The following is a 24815-nucleotide window of genomic DNA, read 5'->3' as shown; positions in this document are numbered from 1 at the left end:
ACACACACACTAACACTCACACACATGTTTTTTTTTTAAATTTAATCCCCCCAGCCTTCTTACCTTTTCCCTGGGGTCCAGTGGTGCTGCTGGGCTCCTGGGCGGCCGGTCACTGGGCGAGCTGTCTATCTGGTTGGCCGGCGCACGAGGGAGCACTCTCCCCTGAGTGCTTCCTCTTCAGCTCCCTCGCGCGCCGCGTAGGGATGCCGGCGCCGGAAGATGACGTCATCTTCCGGCTCCGGTATCAGTGCGGTGCGCGAGGGAGCTGAAGAGGCTGGCCACAGTGGCTACGACCCTGGTATGTAGCCACTGACATGAGTGCCACCCGGTCCGGCGGCTCCAGTGCGAAATGCGGCCGCCGGCCACCTCAGAGTGTGTGCCACCGGACCGGGGCACCCGGTGGCACATACTTGCTCAGTGCAGCCCCCAGGTGCCGCGGCCCACCGGGAAATTTCCCGGTATCCCGGTGGGCCAGTCCGGCCCTGCTTGCAAATGAATAAATACGATGCAATATTCTTATAACATTATGCAGGACTTTTGCTGATTCTGCTGAGCTTTCAGCCTAGCCATCAGTTCCTCAATCTTTTCATCAATGTCCATCATTTCTCCATCAGTCTGCTGGGCAAGCTTCTCCAGAAACTGTTCTTGTGGGTCTTTATTTGCTTTCAGATAAATTGATCGATCCGCCTCTCGCACACAGACATCCAGGAATTTCAAGATATGTGTCCCATTATAGCCCCCTCCCCAGCCCCCGTGTGTCTCATTATGGCCCCACCCCAGCCCCCAGGTGTCCCATTATATCCTCCCCTCCCGCCCTCTCTCTGTACCTTGCTGTAGCATGGCCGACCAGTCAGACCGCGGTAGAGAAGTTTCTGTTCCCCTACTTGTTCTGACAGGAAGCAGTCATGTGCTCTCTGTGAGCACTTCCTGTCAGATCGGGTAGGGGAACAGAAGCCCCTCTATCGCGGTCTGTCTGCTCGGCCACGCTACTTTCTGTGACTGGCAAGAGGGGAGCGCGTCACCTCCTGCCGGTTAGTGTTTAATTGCGCCGTGCGACCAGTGGGCTAGTGTGCACTAGGTGGCCGCGCACCTGCCCAGTAGTATGCTGGCCCACCAGGAAATTTCCCGGTATCCTGGTGAGCCAGTCCGGTCCTGCCTAAAGCTGTTCTAATTATCCACATCATCCAATGAATTAAAAATTAGCAACTCTTTTAATTGAGTATCGCTTGTATCTTAATAAATATTTTCAGTTCTATGTTTCTATTTTATGTTGAGACTTTAAGGATAAACACAAAGCTTCTCTTTATTGCTATAATATTTATTTTGCAGTTATCATATTATACAGCATCCGCGTGCACAACACAAAAAATTGGTGGTTATTAAACACATAGTTTACAGACTGTACAATATGAAATTACTTTAGATATGGAATATGGTGCATTGACTGTGATTATGTAACCTAGCAAATGTAAAATTTTATATAAAGTGTGTAGGAAAACGCAGTCAAATATTAGCATTAGAAATGGCAGGACTGATATGGTGTCTTGCCAGTGACGCAATGTGTGTAACTGGAGAGAGAAGACAAATGGAGAAGAGACACACAAGCCATGCGCACACAAATATCTGGAGACGGACAAGACTTTTCATGTGTAGAGCAAGGACCTTAATTAACACAAAGTAGGAATAGTTATCTATACTGAACTTTACTGTTCGTCCTGTGTTGATTATTTTATAAGGATAAATGAGGAATATTATCTTGCAAATGAATAAATAATATGCAATATTCTTATAAAATTATGCAGGACTTTTGCTGACTCTGCTGAGCTTTCCGTCTAGCCATCAGTTCCTCAATCTTTTTATCAATGCCCATCATTTCTCCATCAATCTGCTGGGCAAGCTTCTCCAGAAACTGTTCTTGTGGGTTTTTATTCAGATAAATTGATCGATCCGCCTCTCGCACACAGACATCCAGGAATTTCAGGATATTCTTGTCCTTTTCTGGTGTCCGCACGTTGTCTGTAGGTGTGTAGTTCTCAACAGGAATCACATAATTAGCACCAAGATCCCTAAATTGTTTGTGGAGTTTCTCTAGATCCACATTTTTACATTTAGTGAGAACAATAATGGGAGAAATATCTGTATTAAAACATAGATAAAAAAATAAAATTCAAGTTACATTTTTAGTGCAGGAGGCATACATCAGAAACTGGATCAGCTGCCTTTTCTATCCATCTGTGCCTGCTATGTGTGTGTTATAACCATAAATGATAAAAATCAGAAGAACGATTAAGGTAAAAAAAAGAAAATCCCTGCGTACCCGGTGGCACTTACTTACCAGACCTGTGTTCTGTTACACTCCACCAACGATGGGGAAAAAGTTCAAAAAACCTTGGCCTTGGATCCCGAGATATTGGGACTTTATTGAGACAGTCTGTTGGTCCTTTTTCTAATAATGACAATTTAAACCAGCATTTCTTGCCGGCTTCTCTTGGCTCAAATGCCAGCAAATTTTGCTTGCTTTGTATTCTATTCTATTATCTTGGTTTCATTACTCTCGAATTGTATGCTCTTATTTTTGTGTAACCGGCAGTGTGTAATTATTATAAAGATTCCTTTGTGAATGCTTTAGTACTTTGCCGCTAACCATGAAAGTGTTTTGATGGCACACTAGTTCGATTTATTTTTTGTTATGTATCTCATTCTTTATACCTGTCATATTAAACGCCCATTCAAGAAATGGCTTTAATTCATCCTTTCTCTTCTCCGACCATCCATATGCAACACTGAAAGAAAGAGAGAGACAATGTTTCTTCACAATAGCCATTTATAGAATAATTGTGTTGTCTGAGTAGAACTATTAGTGTTCTCAAAGATGTGGTCTTACAACGTTGTTCACTAAACTTCAAAAAGTGGAATCAAAATATAGATGATCTGAAACTATTCTCCTACCATAGGTTGGCTCTTTTTCGTTTCAGTTTACCCATTTAAAATTAAGTCACAAAAAGTCCATCATAAGCCGAGCCAGAATTTTGCTTTATTTATCATTACAGCAGTGGTAGTTACAGAACAGCTAGAAACCAGACCTTCCCCTAAAGATAGATGTAACTAGAACGTTCATATCTTAGAACATTCTATTGCAGATATATCTAGAACTTTGGGGGAAATCTATCAAAGTATCACCAACACTTTTCCATCCCGTTTTTCTTTTTTTTTGGGCGCTCTAACCGTAATTTCTTAATATGTGTTATTTTTTTGCCAACGTAATGGACTTTTAAAAAAAAAAAAGAGACAGAATTTTTCCCGCTGCTATAAATCTGAGAGTTTTCTCAAATGGAAATGTCTACAACAACAGGAAAAATTTACTATACCGAAAACCATCACTTTTTAGATCACTTTAATAAATACAATCAAATTAAATGGACACTATAGTCTACCAGACAGTCACTAGAGGGACTTCCGGGCTGTTAGGCGACTTTTGGTCGCCTAACTGACACTGGACATCCTCACGCTATGCATATATTGAATAATGCTTTCCAATGGGGAAATCCTAATGCAAGCACGGCCATTGCCATTCATGCTCATTAGGTCTCCCTTGGCGGCTGATGTTGGCGCTGGAGGAATGAAGACGGACCCTAACCAGCGCCAAGGGACTTCCGTGCTGGACCCAGGTAAATTACAGAAGGGTTTTTTAACCCCTTCTGCACCGTGTGGGGGGAGGTGGGCACTATAGGTAACTATAGTGCCAGGAAAACTACTTTGTATTCCTGGCACTATAATTTCCCTTTAAAGACGTATTTTTTTCTGGTCACTTTTCAGAAGGCTGGCATAAATACCCCCCATCATCTTTCTAACCATACATTTGATTACTAGGACACAGATACACCATCTTAATTTGCTGACATGCCTAGCGCTTGGCATAATGATACATTCCACAACTTTTGTCACATTTCAATATAGAGATACCTAGAACACCTATACATAAGCAGAACTTATTGCTGAAATCCATAGTACAATCATATATGACTAATATAGTGACATACTCGTTTTCCTGGCACTATAGGGTCTCTAGGTCCCCCCCACCCTCTGGGTCCCCTTCCGCTAGGACTCTAGGGGGAGGAAGGGGTTAATTATAGAGATATCCTGGATATTGATGCATTCTGTTGTAGAAATGCCTAAATCACTCAACCTACTCAACCTAAAAGATATCTATTCTAGAGACACCAAGTCCAGTGGCTCCCAACTCATTTTTAGAGGAACAGTATTTTATTGTAGAGATACCTAGAATGATGGATGACTTTTACAGCCCTTTGTTAAAGGGAATCTCCAGTGCCAGGAAAACAATCAGTTTTCCTGGAACTGGAGGTTCCCTCTCCCTCCCACCCCCCAATCCCTGGTTACTGAAGGGGTGAAAACCCCTTCAGTCACTTACCTGAGGCAGCGACGATGTCCCTCGTTGCTGTCTCCTCCTCCGCGCCGCTCCTCCTTCTGTCTACGTCGGCCGGTGGGCGAGACTGATCCCGCCCACCGGCCGAGGAGACCTAATGCGCATGCGCGGCAATGCCGCGCATGCGCATTAGCGCTCCCCATAGGAAAGCATTGAAAACGATTTTAAATGCTTTCCTATGAGGAAATGAGCGATGCTGGAGGTCCTCACACAGCGTGAGGACGTCCATCAACGCTCTAGCAAAGGAAATCTTTGCTATGATTCAGGAAGTGACCTCTAGTGGCTGTCTAGTAGACAGCCACTAGAGGTGGAGTTAACCCTGCAATGTAATTATTGCAGTTTATAAAAAAACTGCAATAATTGCAGAAGTGGTCTGGGTGCCTGGAGTGTCCCTTTGCAATGGTACATTTCTTTATGGAAAATACTAAAACTGCTTCCACTGATCATACGTAGAAGTTTGTAGGGTGTTACCTGTACACAAAGACGGGCACTACAATCTCTGAAGGTGGGTCTGTAAATTTTTCAACAATATATTCAGGATTTTTCAGTAGATTTTCCCCCCATTCCACTTTCCCCAGTTTTCGTAGTTGATCTGCACAAAAAGATTTCAGGTTGAAGAACAATATAAATTAATTTATATTGGGTCTATTGTCCGAACAATACAGCACAAAGTGTGGAAAGAGCAGACACAAATAAGTTTGTAGCAGTAACATCCGTGATCTTAAGGCATCACTTTGCTGGTCTACAAAAAAGATTTCACTCCAGAAACAGTATGAAACAGGGGGAAAAAAAGGACATGATAAATTAGCTTATAAATGAAGGACACAAACGTATTTTATTGCTGGCTTTGCAATTGCATAGATCTTCTACTTAGATAATAGGAAATGCCAGGGGTCTAGGTCAAAAGACCACCACATGTGGAGATTGGTACAAGTGTCTATAGTTGCTAACCTTCAAGAGATCTCTCTCCCCCCTTTCGGTAATAATATGATGTTGTCCAGTGTTACCGTATATACTCGAGTATAAGCCGACCCGAATATAAGCCGAGGCCCCTAATTTTATCCCAAAAAACTGGGAAAACTTATTGACTCGAGTATAAGACTAGGGTGGGAAATGCAGCAGCTACTGGTAAATTTCTAAATAAAATTAGATCCTAAAAAAATATATATTAATTGAATATTTATTTACAGTGTGTGTATAATGAATGCAGTGTGTGCGTATGTGTGTGTGTATGAGTGCAGCGTGTGTGTGCATGAATGCAGTGTGTGTGTGCATGAATGCAGTGTGTGAATGCAGTGTGTGCAGGGCCGGTGCAAGGATATTTGCCGCCGTAGGCAAAACATTTTTTGCCGCCCCCTCCCCCCCCCATATGTCCTGACTTCCCCTCCTCCTCCCTCAGTGGTCCTTACCTCCCCACCCCCGTGTTCCTTCACTCCCCCCCCCCAGTGGTCCTGACTCACCCCTCCCCTAGTGGTCCTTACCCTCCCCTCCCCTAGTGGTCCTTACTTCCCCCTCCCCTCCCATAGTGGTCCTTATCCCACCCCCTCCCTCTCATAGTGGTCCTTATCCCACCCCCTCCCTCTCATAGTGGTCCTTATCCCCCTTCTCCCTCCCATAGTGTTCCTTATCCCCCCCCATCCCTCCCATAGTGGTCCATATACCCACCCCCTCCCTCCCATAGTGGTCCTTATCCCACCCCCTCCCATAGTGGTCCTTATACCCCCCCTCCCTCCCATAGTGGTCCTTATACCCCCCTCCCTCCAATAGTGGTCCTAATCCCCCCCCCCTCCCTCCCATAGTGGTCCTAATCCCCCCCCCCTCCCTCCCATAGTGGTCCTTATCCCCCCCCTCCCTCCCATAGCGGTCCTTATACCCCCCTCCCTCCCATAGTGGTCCTTATACCCCCCCCCCCCCTCCCATAGTGGTCCTTATACCCCTTTTTTTTTATTATTATTATTTTTTTTTTTATATATTTTTTTTTTCGTCCCCCCTCCCTGCTTGATATATGGCAGGGAGGGGGGCTCTCCTTCCCTGGTGGTCCAGTGGCAGTTCAGTGGGGGGGAGAGGGGGGCTGGCAGAGCTGTACTTACCTTTCCTGCAGCTCCTGTCAGCTCTCTCCTCCTCCGCGCGGTCTGTGCAGCTCACTCTGTCAGCTCACAGTGTAAGTCTCGCGAGAGCCGCGGCTCTCGCGAGATTTACACTGGGAGCTGACCGAGGTGCTGAACGGACGGCGCAGAGGAGGAGAGAGCTGACAGGAGCTGCAGGAAAGGTAAGTACAGCTCTGCCAGCCCCCCTCTCCCCCCAGTCTGTATTATGGCAATGCAAATTGCCATAATACAGACTCTGACTCGAGTATAAGCCGAGTTGGGGTTTTTCAGCCCAAAAAATGGGCTGGAAAACTCGGCTTATACTCGAGTATATACGGTATTTCATGTGACAAGAGGTCTCCCCTCGTAGCTGTATTAAACAGTGTGACTATATGAGGAATGAGGGTGTCCCTAAATGTTTTATAATTGACATAATTGAAGCCATCAGGATCTGGGGCTTTGTTACACTGCAAAGACAATATGGCTACTGAAATTTCATCCTGTTTTTTGTCTTCTTGTGATGTGTCAACCAGGAAGCCAAGTAGGAAATGATTATGCTCTACTTTGTTGCTAGAGTGTGTAGGGGAATGGATATAAAGGGAGTGGTAATAATTCCAAAAGAGAGTGCCTATATATTTATTTGAAGTCACCACATTGTTCCCTGGGCCCCTTAAGGCTGTGACCGGTTTGGGTCTTGCCCTTGGGTGTAGCGTTCTGGCTAGGAATGTATCCATTTTGTTTGCTTTTTTGAAAAAGAGACCAAGTGAGATTTGTCATCCAATAGAGTTCACTTAAGAGCCATACTAATAGCTCTCAGCTCTTCTAGAGATGTGGGAGCTGACTTGTGTCTCTCTGTGACTTTGCGTAAGGATTTTTATAGGTCAGCTATAGTATGAGATTTGAGTTTCTTACTATGTGTAACTATCGTAATCAGGTGCCCCTAATAACCGCCTTGTGAGCAGACCATACCGTGAATAGGCGGACATCTTGAGTGTTATTAACTGTGAAGTTCTCCTGTAGTATTTTTGTTTATTCTTCTACTACTAGCTTATCTTTCAGTATAGAAGTATTCCATGACCATGGAGCCTGAGCCAAAAAGCATTTAATGACAAGTGCTATGTCCACATGATTGGACTAGGAGATGTTATTAATGTCTGTTCTTTGAACTAGGTGGATTGTTTTGCGGTAAATAAGGAACATGTCAATGTGAATAAATCCCATGGGGCTGACCAGAAGGTATAGTCTGTCGGTGCTGGGTTGTTCAGATATCAATGAGCTGGTAGTTGTTTTTTATGCTTGTTTAACTTTATATATTTTGTCATTGAGGCAATGGCGTACTAAGGGGGGGTGGAGGGGGTGGTCCGCCCCGGGTGCCAGCAGGGTGGGGGGGTGGGGTGCCATGACCCTGGTCTGGGGGCTGGAGGGGGCTGTGTGAGCTGTAGAGCCGCACAGTGCCCCATGGTAGTTAGGGTGCTATGCGGCCAGAACAGCTCACACACGCAAAGAGCAGCTGAACTGGCCACACGGAGGTAAAGTGGGGGGCGGAGCTAATCAAAATCAGGGTGGAGCCAAACTGGCAGCGGGGACGGGGCTTAATACCGCCCTTACCCGCTGCTTTACACATGGAGGTGTAGCAAGATGGAATTCCTGCTTCCCCAACAGGCTCCAGGGAAGGACTTCAGGGAATCCAGTCCTCTTCCAGCTTCTGTCTGTAAGTAAGAGTGTGTGTGTGTGTGTGACTGTGTGTGTGTGTGTGTGTCTGTGTGTGTGTGTGTAAAACTGTCTGCCTGTAACTGTCTGCCTGTAAGTGTGTGCATTTGTGTGTGAGACTTTCTGCCTGTAACTATGTGTGTGTGACTCTCTGCCTGTGACTGTGTGTGTGAGTGACTGTGTATGTGACTGTCTGCCTGTAATTGTGTGCGTGACTGTCTGGCTATAACTGTGTGTGACTACCTGTAACTGACTGTGTGTGTAACTGTCTGCCTATAACTGTGTGTGTGACTGCATGTGACTATGTATGTGTGACTGTCTGCCTGTGACTGTTTGATGTTGCCTGTAACCGTGTGTGACTATCTGTCTGTGACTGTGTGCATGTGACTGTCTGCTGCTGCCTTTAACTGTGTGTGTGTGTGTGTGTGTGTGTAACTGTCTGCCAGTGACAGTGTGTGTGTCAATGTATATGTGACTGTCTGCCTGCAACTGTGTGCATGACTGTCTGTGACTGTGGCAAACCTAGCCACTTCTGAACTATATGTATTGCAGGTTGTCCATAGGCTGAATGTATACTGTATGTCCTTACCTGTATAGGTGCTGTGTTATGGCCGTTCGCATGCTGGCAGCCGTACGCTGCCAGCATACAAAGCATTCGTTCGACGAAACACGGATATCCCGGCCGTTCGCCGTACGAATGCGGGCTCCCCAGGTAGACCACACATTCACAAGTCGTGTGGCACCAATTAACCGATTGCAACAATGTTGCAATCGGTAATTAAGGGCTCTCCTAGGTGGCCGCCGTTCGGCTACCGACCATGCGGCGGTCGGCCATCTTGGATCCTTTGTCTCTGCAGCGGTGTTCGGTCGTCGAGAGCCTGGAACTGAAAACGGCTACTCAATGATCCGAACACCGCTGGACTTCCAGAGCGTTCGGGAGTTCCGCGTTCGGTACATTATGTTCCCCACAATGGTTCGGTACTTTTAAACCGAACTCAATGTTTGAATGTATTCTGTGCGGCGTTCGGTCAATTCAGCTGGGATCAGAGCGGTATTCCCACGAAGTATGCGCTTCGACCCCAGCTATCTACCGAACGTTCCGCCATCTCAAAGTACCGAATATTGTGTAAAATATATATTTTAAAGTCAATTGCCAGTTTTGCTGCACGAGGGGATAATCCACTTAATCGTCCATTTTAGTGGGAGTATCCTTCTCGTGCAGCAATGCCTGTTGGGAAAGTAACAATGCATGTTGGGAGAAATCCCCTGGATTATCTGTAAGGAAACCCCTTGCATGGGGAACTGCTTAAATATGCCAGCTTGCGAATAAACTGAGTTAGTTGACTCCCAAACTGTGTTTCGTTATTGGGAGGATGGGGAATATTGCCGTGCTTTCTGTGCTGACTGTGGATTTCCTGAGGATACCAATGGATATCGTGGACTAATATACTGCATTCCGTTACAATTGGTGGCAAGCGACGGGATCCGAACCTTACAGCCGAAAAGCGGAGTTCGTGTAACTGGAAATACCGAACAAGGAAAGCAAAGGCAATTCGTATGGAGATTGATTATACCATACTGAAACGACAGACTTTAAAGGAACTACTGGAAGCCAGAGGGAAAGTAGCCAGCAGCAAAACCAAGGCTACACTAATTGCCGAGCTGATGGAGCCAAGCCCGCAGCTGATGGAGCCAAGCCCGCAGCGCTACATCCCCAGTAGTTATGGAGGAAACACTCTATGAAAGAGAGATGAGGACCAGGCTAGCATTTTTGCCGCAGCCTATATCGGATGCCATGTTGAACCTGGTGATGGCAAATGTGCAGGAATACGTAATGGCACACAGCCCACAACACACCTTGACTCGAACCGAGTCCAACACAGGGTCCCTCTACAACCCGGTAAAGCCCAAGATCCCGTACCAGGCCTTCAGAGCTTTTTGCGAGGAAAAGGACGAGATAGATGGGTACTTGCAGGACTTTGAAAGACTGTGTGATCTACATGAGCTAGAACGGTCAGTATGGGTGCAACTGCTAGCAAGCAAACTAGCAGGTCGGGCAGCCGAAGCTTACCGTGCTGTGCCCAGTGAGGACAGCAAAGATTACGAAAAAGTAAAGCGCGCAATCTTGGAGAGGTATGCCATTACCCCAGAGGCATACCGGCGCAAGTTCAGACACTTACGCAAACCAGAGCGAGATTCTCACGCAGAATGGGCCCACAAACTAGATCAAGCCTCCCAAGGGTGGATACAGGCCAGCAACGCCACCACCATGGAGGAATTGCGTCAGATGATGTTGCTGGAGCAATTTTTTAATGGATTATCCCCGGAGACTCAAGAATGGGTGCGGGACAGGAAACCCCTCACCCTAACTGAAGCAGCTAGATTGGCCGATCAACACTTTGATGCCCGGAGGCACCAGGGACCTGTAGCCAAAAGCTACTCCCGACCCACAGGACTACCTAGCGCTACACCACCTCTAGCGCCCACAGCCGCCCCGTTCCGTCCCTCACAAGGACAGGTACCGCCACCTTCCAGATACAACGGGCGGGCCAACATCCAGTGCCATTCCTGTAAACAATGGGGGCATATGGCCCGAGAATGCACCCAGAATCGCGGCAGGCCCACCTGGAATCAGGGGCGTCCAAACCCCGCACCCAGGGCGGCTGCTCACCATTACCAGAGGGAACCAGCCACTCAGGATTTGTGGAGTGTTCATGCGGAGGAACCCCTGGGTATCTTACACGAGGTAATGTCGGTCCGAGCCACCGATAACCGGCAGCATCACCGGCAGCTGGTAACGCTTGAGGGGAACGAGGTTCAGGGACTGCGGGATTCGGGAGCTACCTTAACCCTGATAGCACCCCATTTGGTATCGGAGGGCACGCATACCGGCGGATCTGTGGCTGTTCGGGTAGCCGGGGGAGCTGTATACCGACTACCCACGGCGAAAGTACATTTGAACTGGGGTGCGGGAGAGGGGACAGTAGAAGTGGGACTAATGCAGAACTTACCAGCAGATGTTGTGCTAGGGAATGATTTGGGCCAGATGACCTCTGCCTTTGTTCCACAGGCCCCCTACCAGGAAGCCCATCCAGTAACCACACGGCAACAGGCTCGCATCACGGCTACACCGATACACTCTGAGGCTCAGGTAAGAGACCATGACCCCCACCCGACTCCCATGTCCTGGGATACCCTGACTACCTTTGTCACTGAAGTACAGACCGATCCCACGTTACAAGTCTATAGGGACCGGGCACAAGCTGACCAGACAGGGCTAGAGGGGGAGCGTTACACATGGGAGAAAGGGTTATTATACCGTGTCACGGCCAAGGACGTGGGGGGGTCTGTCACCTTGACTAACAAACAGTTAGTGGTACCGCGGAAGTATAGGCAGGAGCTGCTCAGAATTGCTCACGATATCCCCTTGTCAGGACACCTAGGGATGACCCGTACCCGATACCGCCTGACGCATGCGTTTTTCTGGCCCGGAATCTCGCAGGATGTGCGACAGTATTGCACCTCCTGCGATGTTTGCCAGCGAGTAGGTAAACGAGGGGATCGCCACAAGGCCAAGTTATGCCCCCTACCCATTATTGCCGAACCCTTCAGCAGGGTAGCGGTAGACATAGTAGGGCCCCTGCCAAAACCCAGTCCCTCTGGCAAAAAGTATATTTTAACCGTGGTGGACTACGCCACCAGATACCCCGAAGCTGTGGCCCTCACTAACATTCACGCTGAAACCGTAGCGGAAGCCTTAATGAAAGTATTTTCCAGGGTAGGGTTTCCCCAAGAAATAATATCCGACCGGGGCACCCAATTTACTGCCGAGGTCACCCAACATATGTGGAAGGTATGTGGCATTAAGCCAATAGTCAATTCCGCCTACCACCCCCAGTCCAATGGACTATGTGAGAGATTCAATGGGACGCTGAAGCAGATGCTTCGGACGTTCGGGGAAACCCACAAAGACTGGGAGAGGTTCCTGCCTCACCTGCTCTTTGCGTATAGAGAGGTTCCCCAAGAATCGACCGGGTTCTCCCCATTTGAACTATTGTTTGGGAGAAGAGTACGGGGACCCTTAAACTTGATTAGGGAACACTGGGAGGGGGAGAGTACAGCTAGCGAAACCCCTATCGTATCATATGTACTGGAGTTCAGAGACCGTCTGGAGGCGCTAACTCAGGCTGTGCACACCAACCTCCAGGCGGCGCAGCAACGTCAGCGACGCTGGTACGATAGAGGAGCCAGGGACCGCAGCTTTCAAGTGGGACAGAAGGTTTTGATTTTAAAACCTGTCCGCACAGACAAGCTGCAGGCCATCTGGCAAGGCCCATACCAGGTAGTAGAGCAGCGATGCGACACTACCTATGTGATCGGCCCCTGCTCAGGGGTGGGGAAGAGACGCATGCTGCACGTAAACATGCTCAAACCCTACCATGAGAGGATAGAGGATGTGACGGCAATCTGTGCCTCCGCCTTAGAAGATCAGGAGAACTTGCCACTACCTGATCTACTAGAACCAGAAGAACCGGTAGAGCCCTCCCGGGGAGTTCAGCTGGGGGAGCGGCTAAGCCCTCACGAGCGTGCCCAGGTACAGGCGCTGATCGTAGCTAAAGGGGCTACCTTCTCCAATTTACCTGGGTACACTCCGCTAGCCACCCACCGAGTTGAAACCCCGGGACAGCTACCTATGCGACAGGCGTCATATAGGGTTCCGGAATCAGTCCGGACCCATATGAAGGCCGAGTTGGATGAAATGCTGCAGCTAGGGGTTATCGAACCCTCAGATAGCCCCTGGGCATCGCCGGTAGTCCTGGTGCCTAAAAAGGACGGCACTACCCGATTCTGCGTTGACTACCGGAGGCTGAATGACAAGACAGTGTCTGATGCCTACCCGATGCCTCGGATAGACGAGCTGCTAGATAAGATGGCACGGGGTCAGTATCTCACTACCATTGACTTATGTAAAGGATACTGGCAAATTCCTCTAGCCGATGATGCCATCCCCAAGTCGGCGTTTGTCACTCCGTTTGGCCTGTACCAGTTTAAGGTCATGCCCTTCGGAATGAAAAACGCTCCGGCTACTTTTCAGCGGATGGTAGATCGGCTACTGGACGGCTTCCAGGAATATGCCTGTGCCTATCTGGATGACATAGCCATCTTCAGCCAGACCTGGGAAGATCACCTATACCATATAGGGGCGATCTTAGACCGTATTGGGGAAGCCGGGTTAACTTTAAAACCTAGTAAGTGCCACGTAGGTATGGCCGAGGTGCAATATCTGGGACACCGAGTAGGGTGTGGGCAGCAGAGACCCGAGCCAGCCAAAATTGAGGCCGTAGCTAAGTGGCCTACCCCAAGGACCAAAACCCAGGTGCTAGCGTTTCTAGGGACTGCAGGGTATTATAGGAAATTTGTACCTGACTACAGCACCCTGGCCAAACCCCTGACGGACCTGACCAAAAAGAACCTTCCTCGACTGGTTGTCTTGCCCCAGAGTGTGAGCAGGCATTCCAACAACTCAAGACAGCCCTAACTAATGCTCCTGTGTTAACTGCTCCTGATTGTCAGGGTACCTGAGGCCTCTACCTCTAAGGGAGGTAGAGATTTGGTGGTTTGCCCGTCCAGGCGAGCTGTTTCCTTCGTTCCTCGCGGTTCATCCAGTCACTTAAACACCGGCCGCGAGGAATCCACGTCCTTTTCTAGCGGGACGCTCAATACGTGACGTCATGACGCTATCACGAGCGACCTGTCACTCAAGTGTCCGATATCCAATCGGCACTTGTCAGAGGCGTGATTACCATCCAGAGCCAGGGTATTTAAGCTTACTTCTCTCTTCAGCTCATTGCCCTGTCGTGGTTCTAGCTTGTCTAGTCACTCAGTGCTCTGGTATTCTAGTTTACTCTATTTGGTTTTGACTCGGCTTGTTGTACTACCCTGCTTCTCTGTTCTCCCTTGACCCGGCTTGTCTCTCGCTTATCTGTCTTCCCGTTCCCTCGACCTCGGCTTGTCTCTGACTATTCTCTATTACTCTCGGTACGTTAGTCCGGCCATTCTAAGGCCCGGTATACGTACCTTTCCACTCTTTGTACTCTGCGTGTTGGATCCCTGTCCCGATCCTGACATTACGACAGGGCCAATGGATCCTGCAGGTAAAAACAGTCAGCTTGGTTCTTCTGATCCCAGGTTTGACGCCATGGAGCATAGGATGGATCAGATGGCTCTAGCACTACAGGCACTTTTGTCTCGTGCTAGTAACCCACCTGAGGAGACACGTACTCCTTCTATTTCTCCTGCAGTCTCAGGTCTAGAGGTAGCCACTGTAGGTGCTTCTTCCCGTATTACCCCACCAGTACGTTATGGCGGGTCACCGGAGAAGTGCCGTGGTTTTCTGAACCAGATTAGCATCCATTTCGAATTACAACCCCGCTCTTATCCTACAGATAGAGCGAAGGTTGGATTTGTTATTACTTTACTCATTGAGAAAGCTCTGAGATGGGCCAATCCTTTATGGGAGAATGATAATCCACTAGTCTATAATTATAATGCCTTTGTAGCTGCGTTTAGAAGAACTTTTGACCCTCCTGGTAGAAAGGTCAATGCAGCTAGATTACTGTTGCGCCTTAGACAGGACAATCGAACACTTGTGGACTATGCACTAGAGTTCAGGTCCTTGGCGGCAGAAGTTAAGTGGAACGAACAGGCTTATATAGATGTGTTTCTGAATGGGTTATCAGATGTAATTCTTGACGAGGTCGCTACTAGAGAACTCCCTGAGAATTTGGAGGATTTAATTTCTTTTATATCTCGTATTGATGAACGCATAAGAGAGAGGCAGAACACTCGAGATAGGACCCGTAGACCCTCCTTTAAACTAGCGCCTACCTTTCAAAATTCTGAGTTCGAGGACTTACGTATTTCTGAACCTATGCAGATAGGCAGTACTCATCTCACAGAGAGAGAGAGACAGTACAGAAGAAGGGAGGGTTTATGTATGTATTGTGGAGTCAGAGGACATTTACGCCTAAATTGTCCTAATCGTTCGGGAAACGCTCGCACCTAAGTTTCTCTAGAGGACAGGCCTTGGGTGTTTCTACTTTGTCCTCTATTCACAACTACAAAGAGTTCAGGCTTCTGTTACCCGTTTCTTTGAGGTGGGAGAAGGGAGTAGTAAAGACTATGGCACTAATCGATTCTGGAGCTGCTGAGAGCTTTATAGATCAGGGTTTTGTTGCCAAGCATGCTATCCCATCCCAGTTAAAAGAGACACCACTGGCTGTTGAGGCCATCGATGGTAGACCGTTACTTGAGCCTGTTATTTTCCATGAGACCATACCGATTAACTTAACTGTTGGCATCCTACATAAAGAGGATATATCCTTAATGCTCATTTCTTCTCCGTCTATTCCCATAGTCCTGGGGTACTCCTGGTTGAGGAGACACAACCCTATTATTAATTGGGAGTCAGGGGAGATAGTTTCGTGGGGAAAGAATTGTCAAGAAAAATGCTTGCGGAAGGTCTTACCTCTCGGATTAACTAACACATCGACTACCTCTGACAATCCTACAGAGACACAAATTCCGCCTCAGTATCTAGATTTAAAGGCAGTATTTGACAAAAAGAAAGCCGATACCTTACCCCCACACAGGTCCTTTGATTGCAAAATTAACCTACTCCCTGGTACCATGCCTCCCAGAGGTCATGTATACCCATTGTCTACGAAAGAGAACTCAGTTCTAGAGGAGTATATTCACGAGAATTTAGACAAGGGATTCATCAGGAGGTCCTCCTCCCCTGCCGGGGCTGGATTTTTTTTTGTTAAAAAGAAAGATGGTTCTTTGAGACCTTGTATTGATTATCGAGGCTTGAATAAGATAACCATTAAAAATGCCTACCCGATTCCCTTGATCACCGAACTCTTCGATCGTTTGAAGGGCTCTACAATTTTCACCAAGTTAGACCTCAGAGGGGCATATAACTTGGTGAGAATCCAGCAGGGACATGAGTGGATGACGGCATTCAATACTCGCTATGGTCACTATGAATATACGGTTATGCCTTTTGGGTTATGCAATGCACCAGCGGTATTCCAAGATCTGATAAATGAGGTTCTTAGGGAATTTCAGCAAGAGTGCGTCATTGTATACCTAGATGATATACTTATACATTCTAGTGAGATTGAGACTCATCACAAGCAAGTCAGGAGGGTTTTGCACAAGCTTCTTCAGCATGGTTTGTACTGCAAGTTGGAGAAATGTAGCTTTGATCAAACCCAGGTAACCTTTCTCGGCTATGTGATCTCTGGGGAGGGATTTAAGATGGATCCGGATAAACTCCAGTCCATTCTAGAGTGGCCTTTACCCAAAGGTCTTAAAGCCGTACAGAGATTTATTGGTTTTTCCAATTATTATAGGCGCTTTATTAAGGGCTATTCTTCAATTATCGCACCTATCACTAATATGACCAAACAGGGGGCTGATACTAAGAATTGGACTACTGAAGCTCTTCTTGCGTTCAAAACTCTCAAGGAGCTTTTCGCTTCCGCTCCAATTTTAGTTCACCCCGACACTTCCCTGCCTTTTCTGCTTGAGGTAGACGCATCAGAGACTGGTTTAGGTGCTGTCCTATCTCAAAGGTTGGGTGTTGATAAACCATTACATCCATGTGGATTTTTCTCTAAGAAATTGTCCGGTACTGAGAGCAGATATGACATTGGTGACAGAGAATTACTAGCGGTTATCAAAGCTTTGAAAGAGTGGAGACATTTATTGGAAGGTACTTTACATCCTGTTACCATTCTAACAGACCACAAAAATTTGTCTTATATCGGAGAGGCCAAGCGTTTGTCCTCCAGGCAGGCTCGTTGGTCATTGTTTCTTACCCATTTCAATTACGTTCTGACTTACAGACCTGGCTCAAAGAATTCTAAAGCCGATGCGCTATCTCGCCAATTTGAGCCTTCTGCTTCAGTTGAACCACTTGTGTCCTCCATTGTACCCAAATGCAATATTATTGCTAATACCAGTCTTAAAATTCATTCTCCGCTACTTGACCAGATCTTGAAGTCACAACATCTAGCTCCCGGAAACACTCCTGAGGGAAGAAACTTTGTTCCTCCTGAACTTCAACTGGAGCTCTTACAATGTTTTCACGAAAGTAAGATAGCTGGTCATCCTGGTATTCGCAAGACATACTCTCTGATATCCAAGGATTTCTGGTGGCCTTCGCTTCGAAAAGATATTGAGGAGTTCGTCGCAGCTTGTGAGACTTGTGCCAAGACTAAACTACCTCATGCTTCTCCATGTGGCCTGTTACACCCCTTGGACGTTCCTGAGAAACCTTGGTCCTGTTTGTCCATTGACTTTATCGTTGATTTACCTGCTTCCAAGAGACAAACTGTTATTCTCACGGTGGTGGATAGATTTACTAAGATGGCTCATTTCGTACCATTACCTAAACTTCCGACTTCTCCTGAATTGGCGGAGATTTTTGCGAGAGAGGTTTTTCGCCTACATGGGATTCCTTCGGAGATTGTTTCTGATAGAGGTTCTCAATTTGTCTCACGTTTCTGGAGATCCTTTTGTTCTCAAATGGGTATCAAATTGAACTTCTCCTCTGCCTATCACCCTCAGTCTAACGGAGCTGCTGAACGTACTAATCAAAAGATCGAACAGTATCTACGTTGCTTTGTTTCCGAACACCAGGACGATTGGGTCGGTCTGATTCCTTGGGCGGAGTTCGCACACAATAACCTTGTTTGTGATTCAACTCGCTCTAGCCCTTTCTTCATGAACTATGGCTTTCATCCTTCGATTTTTCCTTCGGTTTCCTCTTCTCAGGGGATACCGTCGGTTGATGATCATGTCGCCAACCTGAAGAGATTATGGGATCAGACTCGGCAAATTCTATTACATAGTTCTTCGTTGTTCAAGAAACACGCTGACAAGCATAGAAGAGCGGCTCCTGTTTTTGTTCCTGGGGATAGGGTATGGTTGAGTACTAAGAATATTCGCCTAAAAGTTCCATCTATGAAGTTTGCTCCTCGCTACATAGGTCCTTACAGGATTCTCACTCGTATCAACCCGGTTGCGTATCGCCTTGCTCTGCCACCTGCCTTACGCATTCCTAACTCTTTTCATGTCTCCTTGTTGAAACCTCTTATTTGCAACAAATTCTCCTCTAAGGTTTCCTCCCCTCGTCCTGTTCAGGTGGAGGGTCGGGAGGAGTACGAGGTCAGCTCCATCATTGATTCCAGAATTTCAAGGGGAAAATTGCAATATCTGGTCAACTGGAGGGGATATGGTCCTGAGGAGAGGAGTTGGGTACCTCAGGAGGACGTTCATGCGTCTCGCCTTCGCAGAGCATTTCACCTCCGCTTCCCATCTCGCCCCGGTTCCTTCCGCCCGGTGGGCGTATCTGAGAGGGGGGGTACTGTCAGGGTACCTGAGGCCTCTACCTCTAAGGGAGGTAGAGATTTGGTGGTTTGCCCGTCTAGGCGAGCTGTTTCCTTCGTTCCTCGCGGTTCATCCAGTCACTTAAACACCGGCCGCGAGGAATCCACGTCCTTTTCTAGCGGGACGCTCAATACGTGACGTCATGACGCTATCACGAGCGACCTGTCACTCAAGTGTCCGATATCCAATCGGCACTTGTCAGAGGCGTGATTACCATCCAGAGCCAGGGTATTTAAGCTTACTTCTCTCTTCAGCTCATTGCCCTGTCGTGGTTCTAGCTTGTCTAGTCACTCAGTGCTCTGGTATTCTAGTTTACTCTATTTGGTTTTGACTCGGCTTGTTGTACTACCCTGCTTCTCTGTTCTCCCTTGACCCGGCTTGTCTCTCGCTTATCTGTCTTCCCGTTCCCTCGACCTCGGCTTGTCTCTGACTATTCTCTATTACTCTCGGTACGTTAGTCCGGCCATTCTAAGGCCCGGTATACGTACCTTTCCACTCTTTGTACTCTGCGTGTTGGATCCCTGTCCCGATCCTGACACTGATCCAACTAAAAGATTTCTTGTCCACACAGACGCTTCAATGTTTGGATTGGGGGCAGTGCTGAGTCAAGTGGGAGCCGATGGCGGAGAACATCCCGTAGCCTACTTAAGCCGCAAGTTGTTGCCCCGTGAAGTGAGCTACGCCGCCATTGAGAAAGAATGCCTGGCCGTGGTGTGGGCCCTTAAAAAGTTACAGCCGTATTTGTATGGACAACCTTTTTCCTTACTCACAGATCACAACCCGTTGGTGTGGCTAAACCGTGTATCTGGAGACAACGCCAGGCTGCTGCGCTGGAGTTTGGCGCTGCAGCCCTTTGACTTTACCATCCACTACCGGCCAGGAAAACAAAACGGTAACGCTGACGGGTTATCCAGACAGACTGAACTCGAGAAGTGATCTGTGAGTACTTCCCCGGACATCCCCAAGCCGATCCGTTGGGATCAGACTGTGTATGCCAGCTTGGTTCTGGGGGAGCATTGTGGCAAACCTAGCCACTTCTGAACTATATGTATTGCAGGTTGTCCATAGGCTGAATGTATACTGTATGTCCTTACCTGTATAGGTGCTGTGTTATGGCCGTTCGCATGCTGGCAGCCGTACGCTGCCAGCATACAAAGCATTCGTTCGACGAAACACGGCTATCCCGGCCGTTCGCCGTACGAATGCGGGCTCCCCAGGTAGACCACACATTCGCAAGTCGTGTGGCACCAATTAACCGATTGCAACAATGTTGCAATCGGTAATTAAGGGCTCTCCTAGGTGGCCGCCGTTCGACTACCGACCATGCGGCGGTCGGCCATCTTGGATCCTTTGTCTCTGCAGCGGTGTTCGGTCGTCGAGAGCCTGGAACTGAAAACGGCTACTCAATGATCCGAACACCGCTGGACTTCCAGAGCGTTCGGGAGTTCCGCGTTCGGTACATTATGTTCCCCACAATGGTTCGGTACTTTTAAACCGAACTCAATGTTTGAATGTATTCTGTGCGGCGTTCGGTCAATTCAGCTGGGATCAGAGCGGTATTCCCACGAAGTATGCGCTTCGACCCCAGCTATCTACCGAACGTTCCGCCATCTCAAAGTACCGAATATTGTGTAAAATATATATTTTAAAGTCAATTGTCAGTTTTGCTGCACGAGGGGATAATCCACTTAATCGTCCATTTTAGTGGGAGTATCCTTCTCGTGCAGCAATGCCTGTTGGGAAAGTAACAATGCATGTTGGGAGAAATCCCCTGGATTATCTGTAAGGAAACCCCTTGCATGGGGAACTGCTTAAATATGCCAGCTTGCGAATAAACTGAGTTAGTTGACTCCCAAACTGTGTTTCGTCCGGTTATTGGGAGGATGGGGAATATTGCCGTGCTTTCTGTGCTGACTGTGGATTTCCTGAGGATACCAACGGATATCGTGGACTAATATACTGCATTCCGTTACAGTGACTGTATGTGTGACTGTGTGCGTGTGACTGTGTGCGTGTGACTGTCTGTCTGTAACTGTGTGTGACTGTGTGCCTGTAACTGTGTGCGTGACTGTCTGGCTATGACTGTGTGTGACTACCTGTAACTGACTGTGTGTGTAACTGTCTACCTATAACTGTGTGTGTGACTGCATGTGACTATGTATGTGTGACTGTCTGCCTGTGACTGTTTGATGTTGCCTGTAACCGTGTGTGTGACTATCTGTCTGTGACTGTGTGCATGTGACTGTCTGCTGCTGCCTTTAACTGTGTGTGTGTGTGTAACTGTCTGCCAGTGACCGTGTGTGTGTGTCAATGTATATGTGACTGTCTGCCTGTAACTGTGTGTGTGACTGTCTGCCTGTAAATGTGTGTGTGGGGCTGCAGGGATTTTGTAGAAGGGGCAGGGGTGTTTATAAGGGGGGGGTAAGCAGGGGATTTGTGAAAGGGGGTTGCAGCAGGGGTTTTGTAGAAGGGGGCAGGACAGGGGTTTTGTAGGAGGGGGCGGGGCAGGACAAGGGTTTTGTAGGAGGGGCTGACAGCGGTTTTGCAAAGTTTACAAATTGTAAAAAAAAAGAAAACATTTAATTTTTTTTACAGGTTCTTTTTTCTGGGGGGGAGGGGGGTGAGAAGGAGGGGGCGAGGGGGTGCCAAGCACAGGATCTGCCCCGGGTGCCAAATGCTCTAGGTACGCCCCTGCCTTAAGGTGTGGTCTGAGAAAACATAGATACGGATGCTTCCCTGCCTCCCATATCCTTGTTTGGCTAAATGCCCAGAAATGTTCCTACTTGATTATTTTCACAGAAAATAATCAATCACTTTATGCCTTAATATTAGTTAGATATTTTAACCTATTGTTAGTGTGTTGTTGTTTTTTTTTGTATTAGCTTTATCAACCATGGTTTTCTCATTATTTTGTAACCTGTGTTTAAGTATTTAAGCTGGGACTGCCTCAAGTCAAAAATGCATTTCTCTGCTGAGCTGCCTCCATTTTAAACTTTTCAATAAAGAAGCTCTCGAAGGACCAGCCTAGTGTGGTCTGACGTGTTATGCAGCGGCTGCCCATCAATTACTAACAAAGTCGATTAAGTAAAACAAAGTAAAAATTTAACAACGTAAACCCAACCATTCATGTTTATAATTTCGTACTCATCTGAGCCGTGATCTCGTTAATTTCTTCCTTGTTCAGTTTAACAACGCCTCGGTTATCAATGATATACACTTTGTTTAACAACTTAAATTCTTTCCGTTCCATGGTGTTCGGATTTTCAGGCCTGCCAGCTCCTGCAACATTCGCATATGGCTGCTCCGACATCACGCACACGCAGGAGTTAATTAGAGAGGATTTGCCGTGACCTGCCATTCCAAAAAGCTGTATACATATTTTGGTGAACCTGTGTCCCTGTACATTCTGGGTGGATCCCGGTGAGTACTGGCACAGACGTATCTGTGTGATTTCATCATAGTCCGCCATATCATCACTGGTGACTATGGAACTTTATGTGGATCTGTCAATGAGCACAAAAAGAATGAACGAAGTAGAAGCTTTGCACGAGCTTCCAATACATTTCCCATGGTGACTACTTTTAATCGTTACCAGATACAGACAGGACAAGAACGCTGATAGACGCGCATTGTAAAGTGTGTGGGCAGGCTTGCATCTGTATAAACAGGCATAGACACTACGTACTCATATCTCCATGCAGTGGCATTGACAATGGTCTAAGAGGCAGAGGCACAACTAGAAACCACAGGGCCCCGGTGCGAAAATTGCCCTGGGCCCCCCCCACGTCTACCCCCGCCATCCCCCATACGTCTATCCTCACCCTCCCATATGTCCCCCCCCAACCCCATACCTCTATCCTCCCCCTCCCATAGTTCCCCCCACACATGCAGACAAACAGATACACATGCAGACACACACATAGACACACACACACACACATATACAGAGACACATACAAACACACAAAGACACATACATACAAACACACACACACACAGAGACACATAGACAGACAGACATACACATACAGACACACACACAGACATATACATACAGACACACCGCTGTCACAGAGGTCCACAGGACGGATGGGCCCCCTGGAGTGACGGGCCAGGTCACAGTTGCAACCCCTGCGACCGCGATAGTTTAGCGGATTTAGCAGAAGGTGTAACAAAGAACAATGTCCTAGCTTCATAAACACTACTATATGTATATAGAACTATTCCCTCCATATTACAGCATTAACTAGCTATACACAGCCCCTTCCTCCGTATTACAGCATTAACTAGCTATATACAGCCCCTTCCTCCGTATTACAGCATTAACTAGCTATATACAGCCCCTTCCTCCGTATTACAGCATTAACTAGCTATATACAGCCCCTTCCTCCGTATTACAGCATTAACTAGCTATATACAGCCCCTTCCTCCATATTACAGCATTAACTAGCTATATACAGCCCCTCCCTCCATATTACAGCATTAACTAGCTATATACAACCCGTTCCCTCCATATTACAGCATTAACTAGCTATATACAGCCCCTCCCTCCATATTACAGCATTAACTAGCTATATACAGCCCCTCCCTCCATATTACAGCATTAACTAGCTATATACAGCCCTTCCCTCCGTATTACAGCATTAACTAGCTATATACAGCCCCTCCCTCAGTATTACAGCATTAACTAGCTATATACAGCCCCTCCCTCCATATTACAGCATTAACGAGCTATATACAGCCCCTTACCTCCATATTACAGCATTGACTAGCTATATACAGCCCTCCCCTCCGTATTACAGCATTAACTAGCTATATACAGCCCTTCCCTCCGTATTACAGCATTAACTAGCTATATACAGCCCCCTCCCTCCGTATTACAGCATTAACTAGCTATATACAGCCCCCTCCCTCAGTATTACAGCAGAAAACTAAGTGCATGCACACCCTTCTCGACACAGAGATTGTTTGTGTGACACATTCCATTGGGGACTCCTCCAATTTCCCACTTTTCCTTAGAACACTTTGATAAATCTCCCCCATACAGTACAGGTATAAACAAATACAATAAATAAATTACAGTTATAATAGCTACATACCATATAATTATACATTAATAATAGAAACCTATTCTGTGTTTGTCTCTTACTTACTGTCTGCCACCAGATCGGGGAAGAAATAGAAACTGCAGCTTACACTCAAAATGAAAGTAAAAGCAGAATTGACTGTAACAGTTCATTGGGTGAAGAGATTTTCCATGACAGGTTTATAGTCGCCATTTGGGCAGTCGGAATCCAGGACAAACCACCCCCATATCCTAACCCAATAACACACAGACACTAAGTAATATGGGGAAATTTGTCCACAGCTTTATTAACCAATAATTATAATAATATGAATAATAATAATAATAATAATAATAATAATAATAATAACGATAATAAATTAACAGATAAACATGGGTCATTGCCCCCCATACTCCGCCTCCTCGCATCCTGTTCCTTCGGCTACCAAACAAAAGGCAATGACCCCCATATAATAACACATATACATATTTATAACATACACCAACATTATACCAAAGTGCCAACCATCCATTAACCATGGCAGGGGTATACCCGGATACCCCTGCCCCACCAGGTTCTGAGCCACCTCCAGGACTCGAAACCTCTCAACCACCGATGACCACAATCTGTTTATTCCACCTCACGTTCATCCAGGGGAGCCTATTTCCTCTCCTTCAGCTCCCCGTCCCGCCACAAGCTCAGACCTTGACCCCTTAAGCTGTCTGAGCTCCGCCACCCCGAAGAAACAGAGCCATCCGTATACCATCCTGCCAACCCAAGTTGAGCAGGTCCAAACCCACATCCGAGAGGTGAACACCATCCGAGCGGTAGTATCCTGGCAACCCTTCTTCCAGCTCAAGGTGCCTTACCACCACACCCCCTACCTTCCGTACAAAGCTTGCCATCAAGCTATTCACTTTCTTCCTGCACCTCTCCATAGCCACCGGATACCGAGCGTGCCGCCACCGGCGCTGCGGGACAATCTCCGACCAGACCAACATGACTCCCGGAAGCAGGCCCCTCAACTTATTGATGTCCTGCTTCATCCAC

At 47.3% G+C, this 24815-nt stretch overlaps 1 protein-coding gene across 1 annotated transcript; it reads right to left on the bottom strand.

Annotated features, from left to right (window-relative positions):
* Nucleotides 1–516: 516 nt before the first annotated feature.
* On the bottom strand, nt 517–23890 carry LOC134571353 (uncharacterized). The gene is made up of 6 exons (XM_063429554.1): nt 23853–23890; nt 21844–22202; nt 4916–5036; nt 2710–2783; nt 1816–2136; nt 517–689 (listed from the first exon to the last, which is right to left on the bottom strand). Exons 2-6 carry the CDS (start codon nt 22166–22168, stop codon nt 517–519), a joined length of 1014 nt encoding a protein of 337 aa, XP_063285624.1. The 5' UTR covers nt 22169–22202; nt 23853–23890.
* Nucleotides 23891–24815: the final 925 nt, after the last annotated feature.

The sequence above is a fragment of the Pelobates fuscus genome, chromosome 8, assembly GCF_036172605.1.
Source record: "Pelobates fuscus isolate aPelFus1 chromosome 8, aPelFus1.pri, whole genome shotgun sequence".
In the NCBI taxonomy this organism is placed as follows: Eukaryota; Metazoa; Chordata; class Amphibia; order Anura; family Pelobatidae; genus Pelobates; species Pelobates fuscus.
This window is presented reverse-complemented; position numbering and strand designations above follow the sequence as displayed.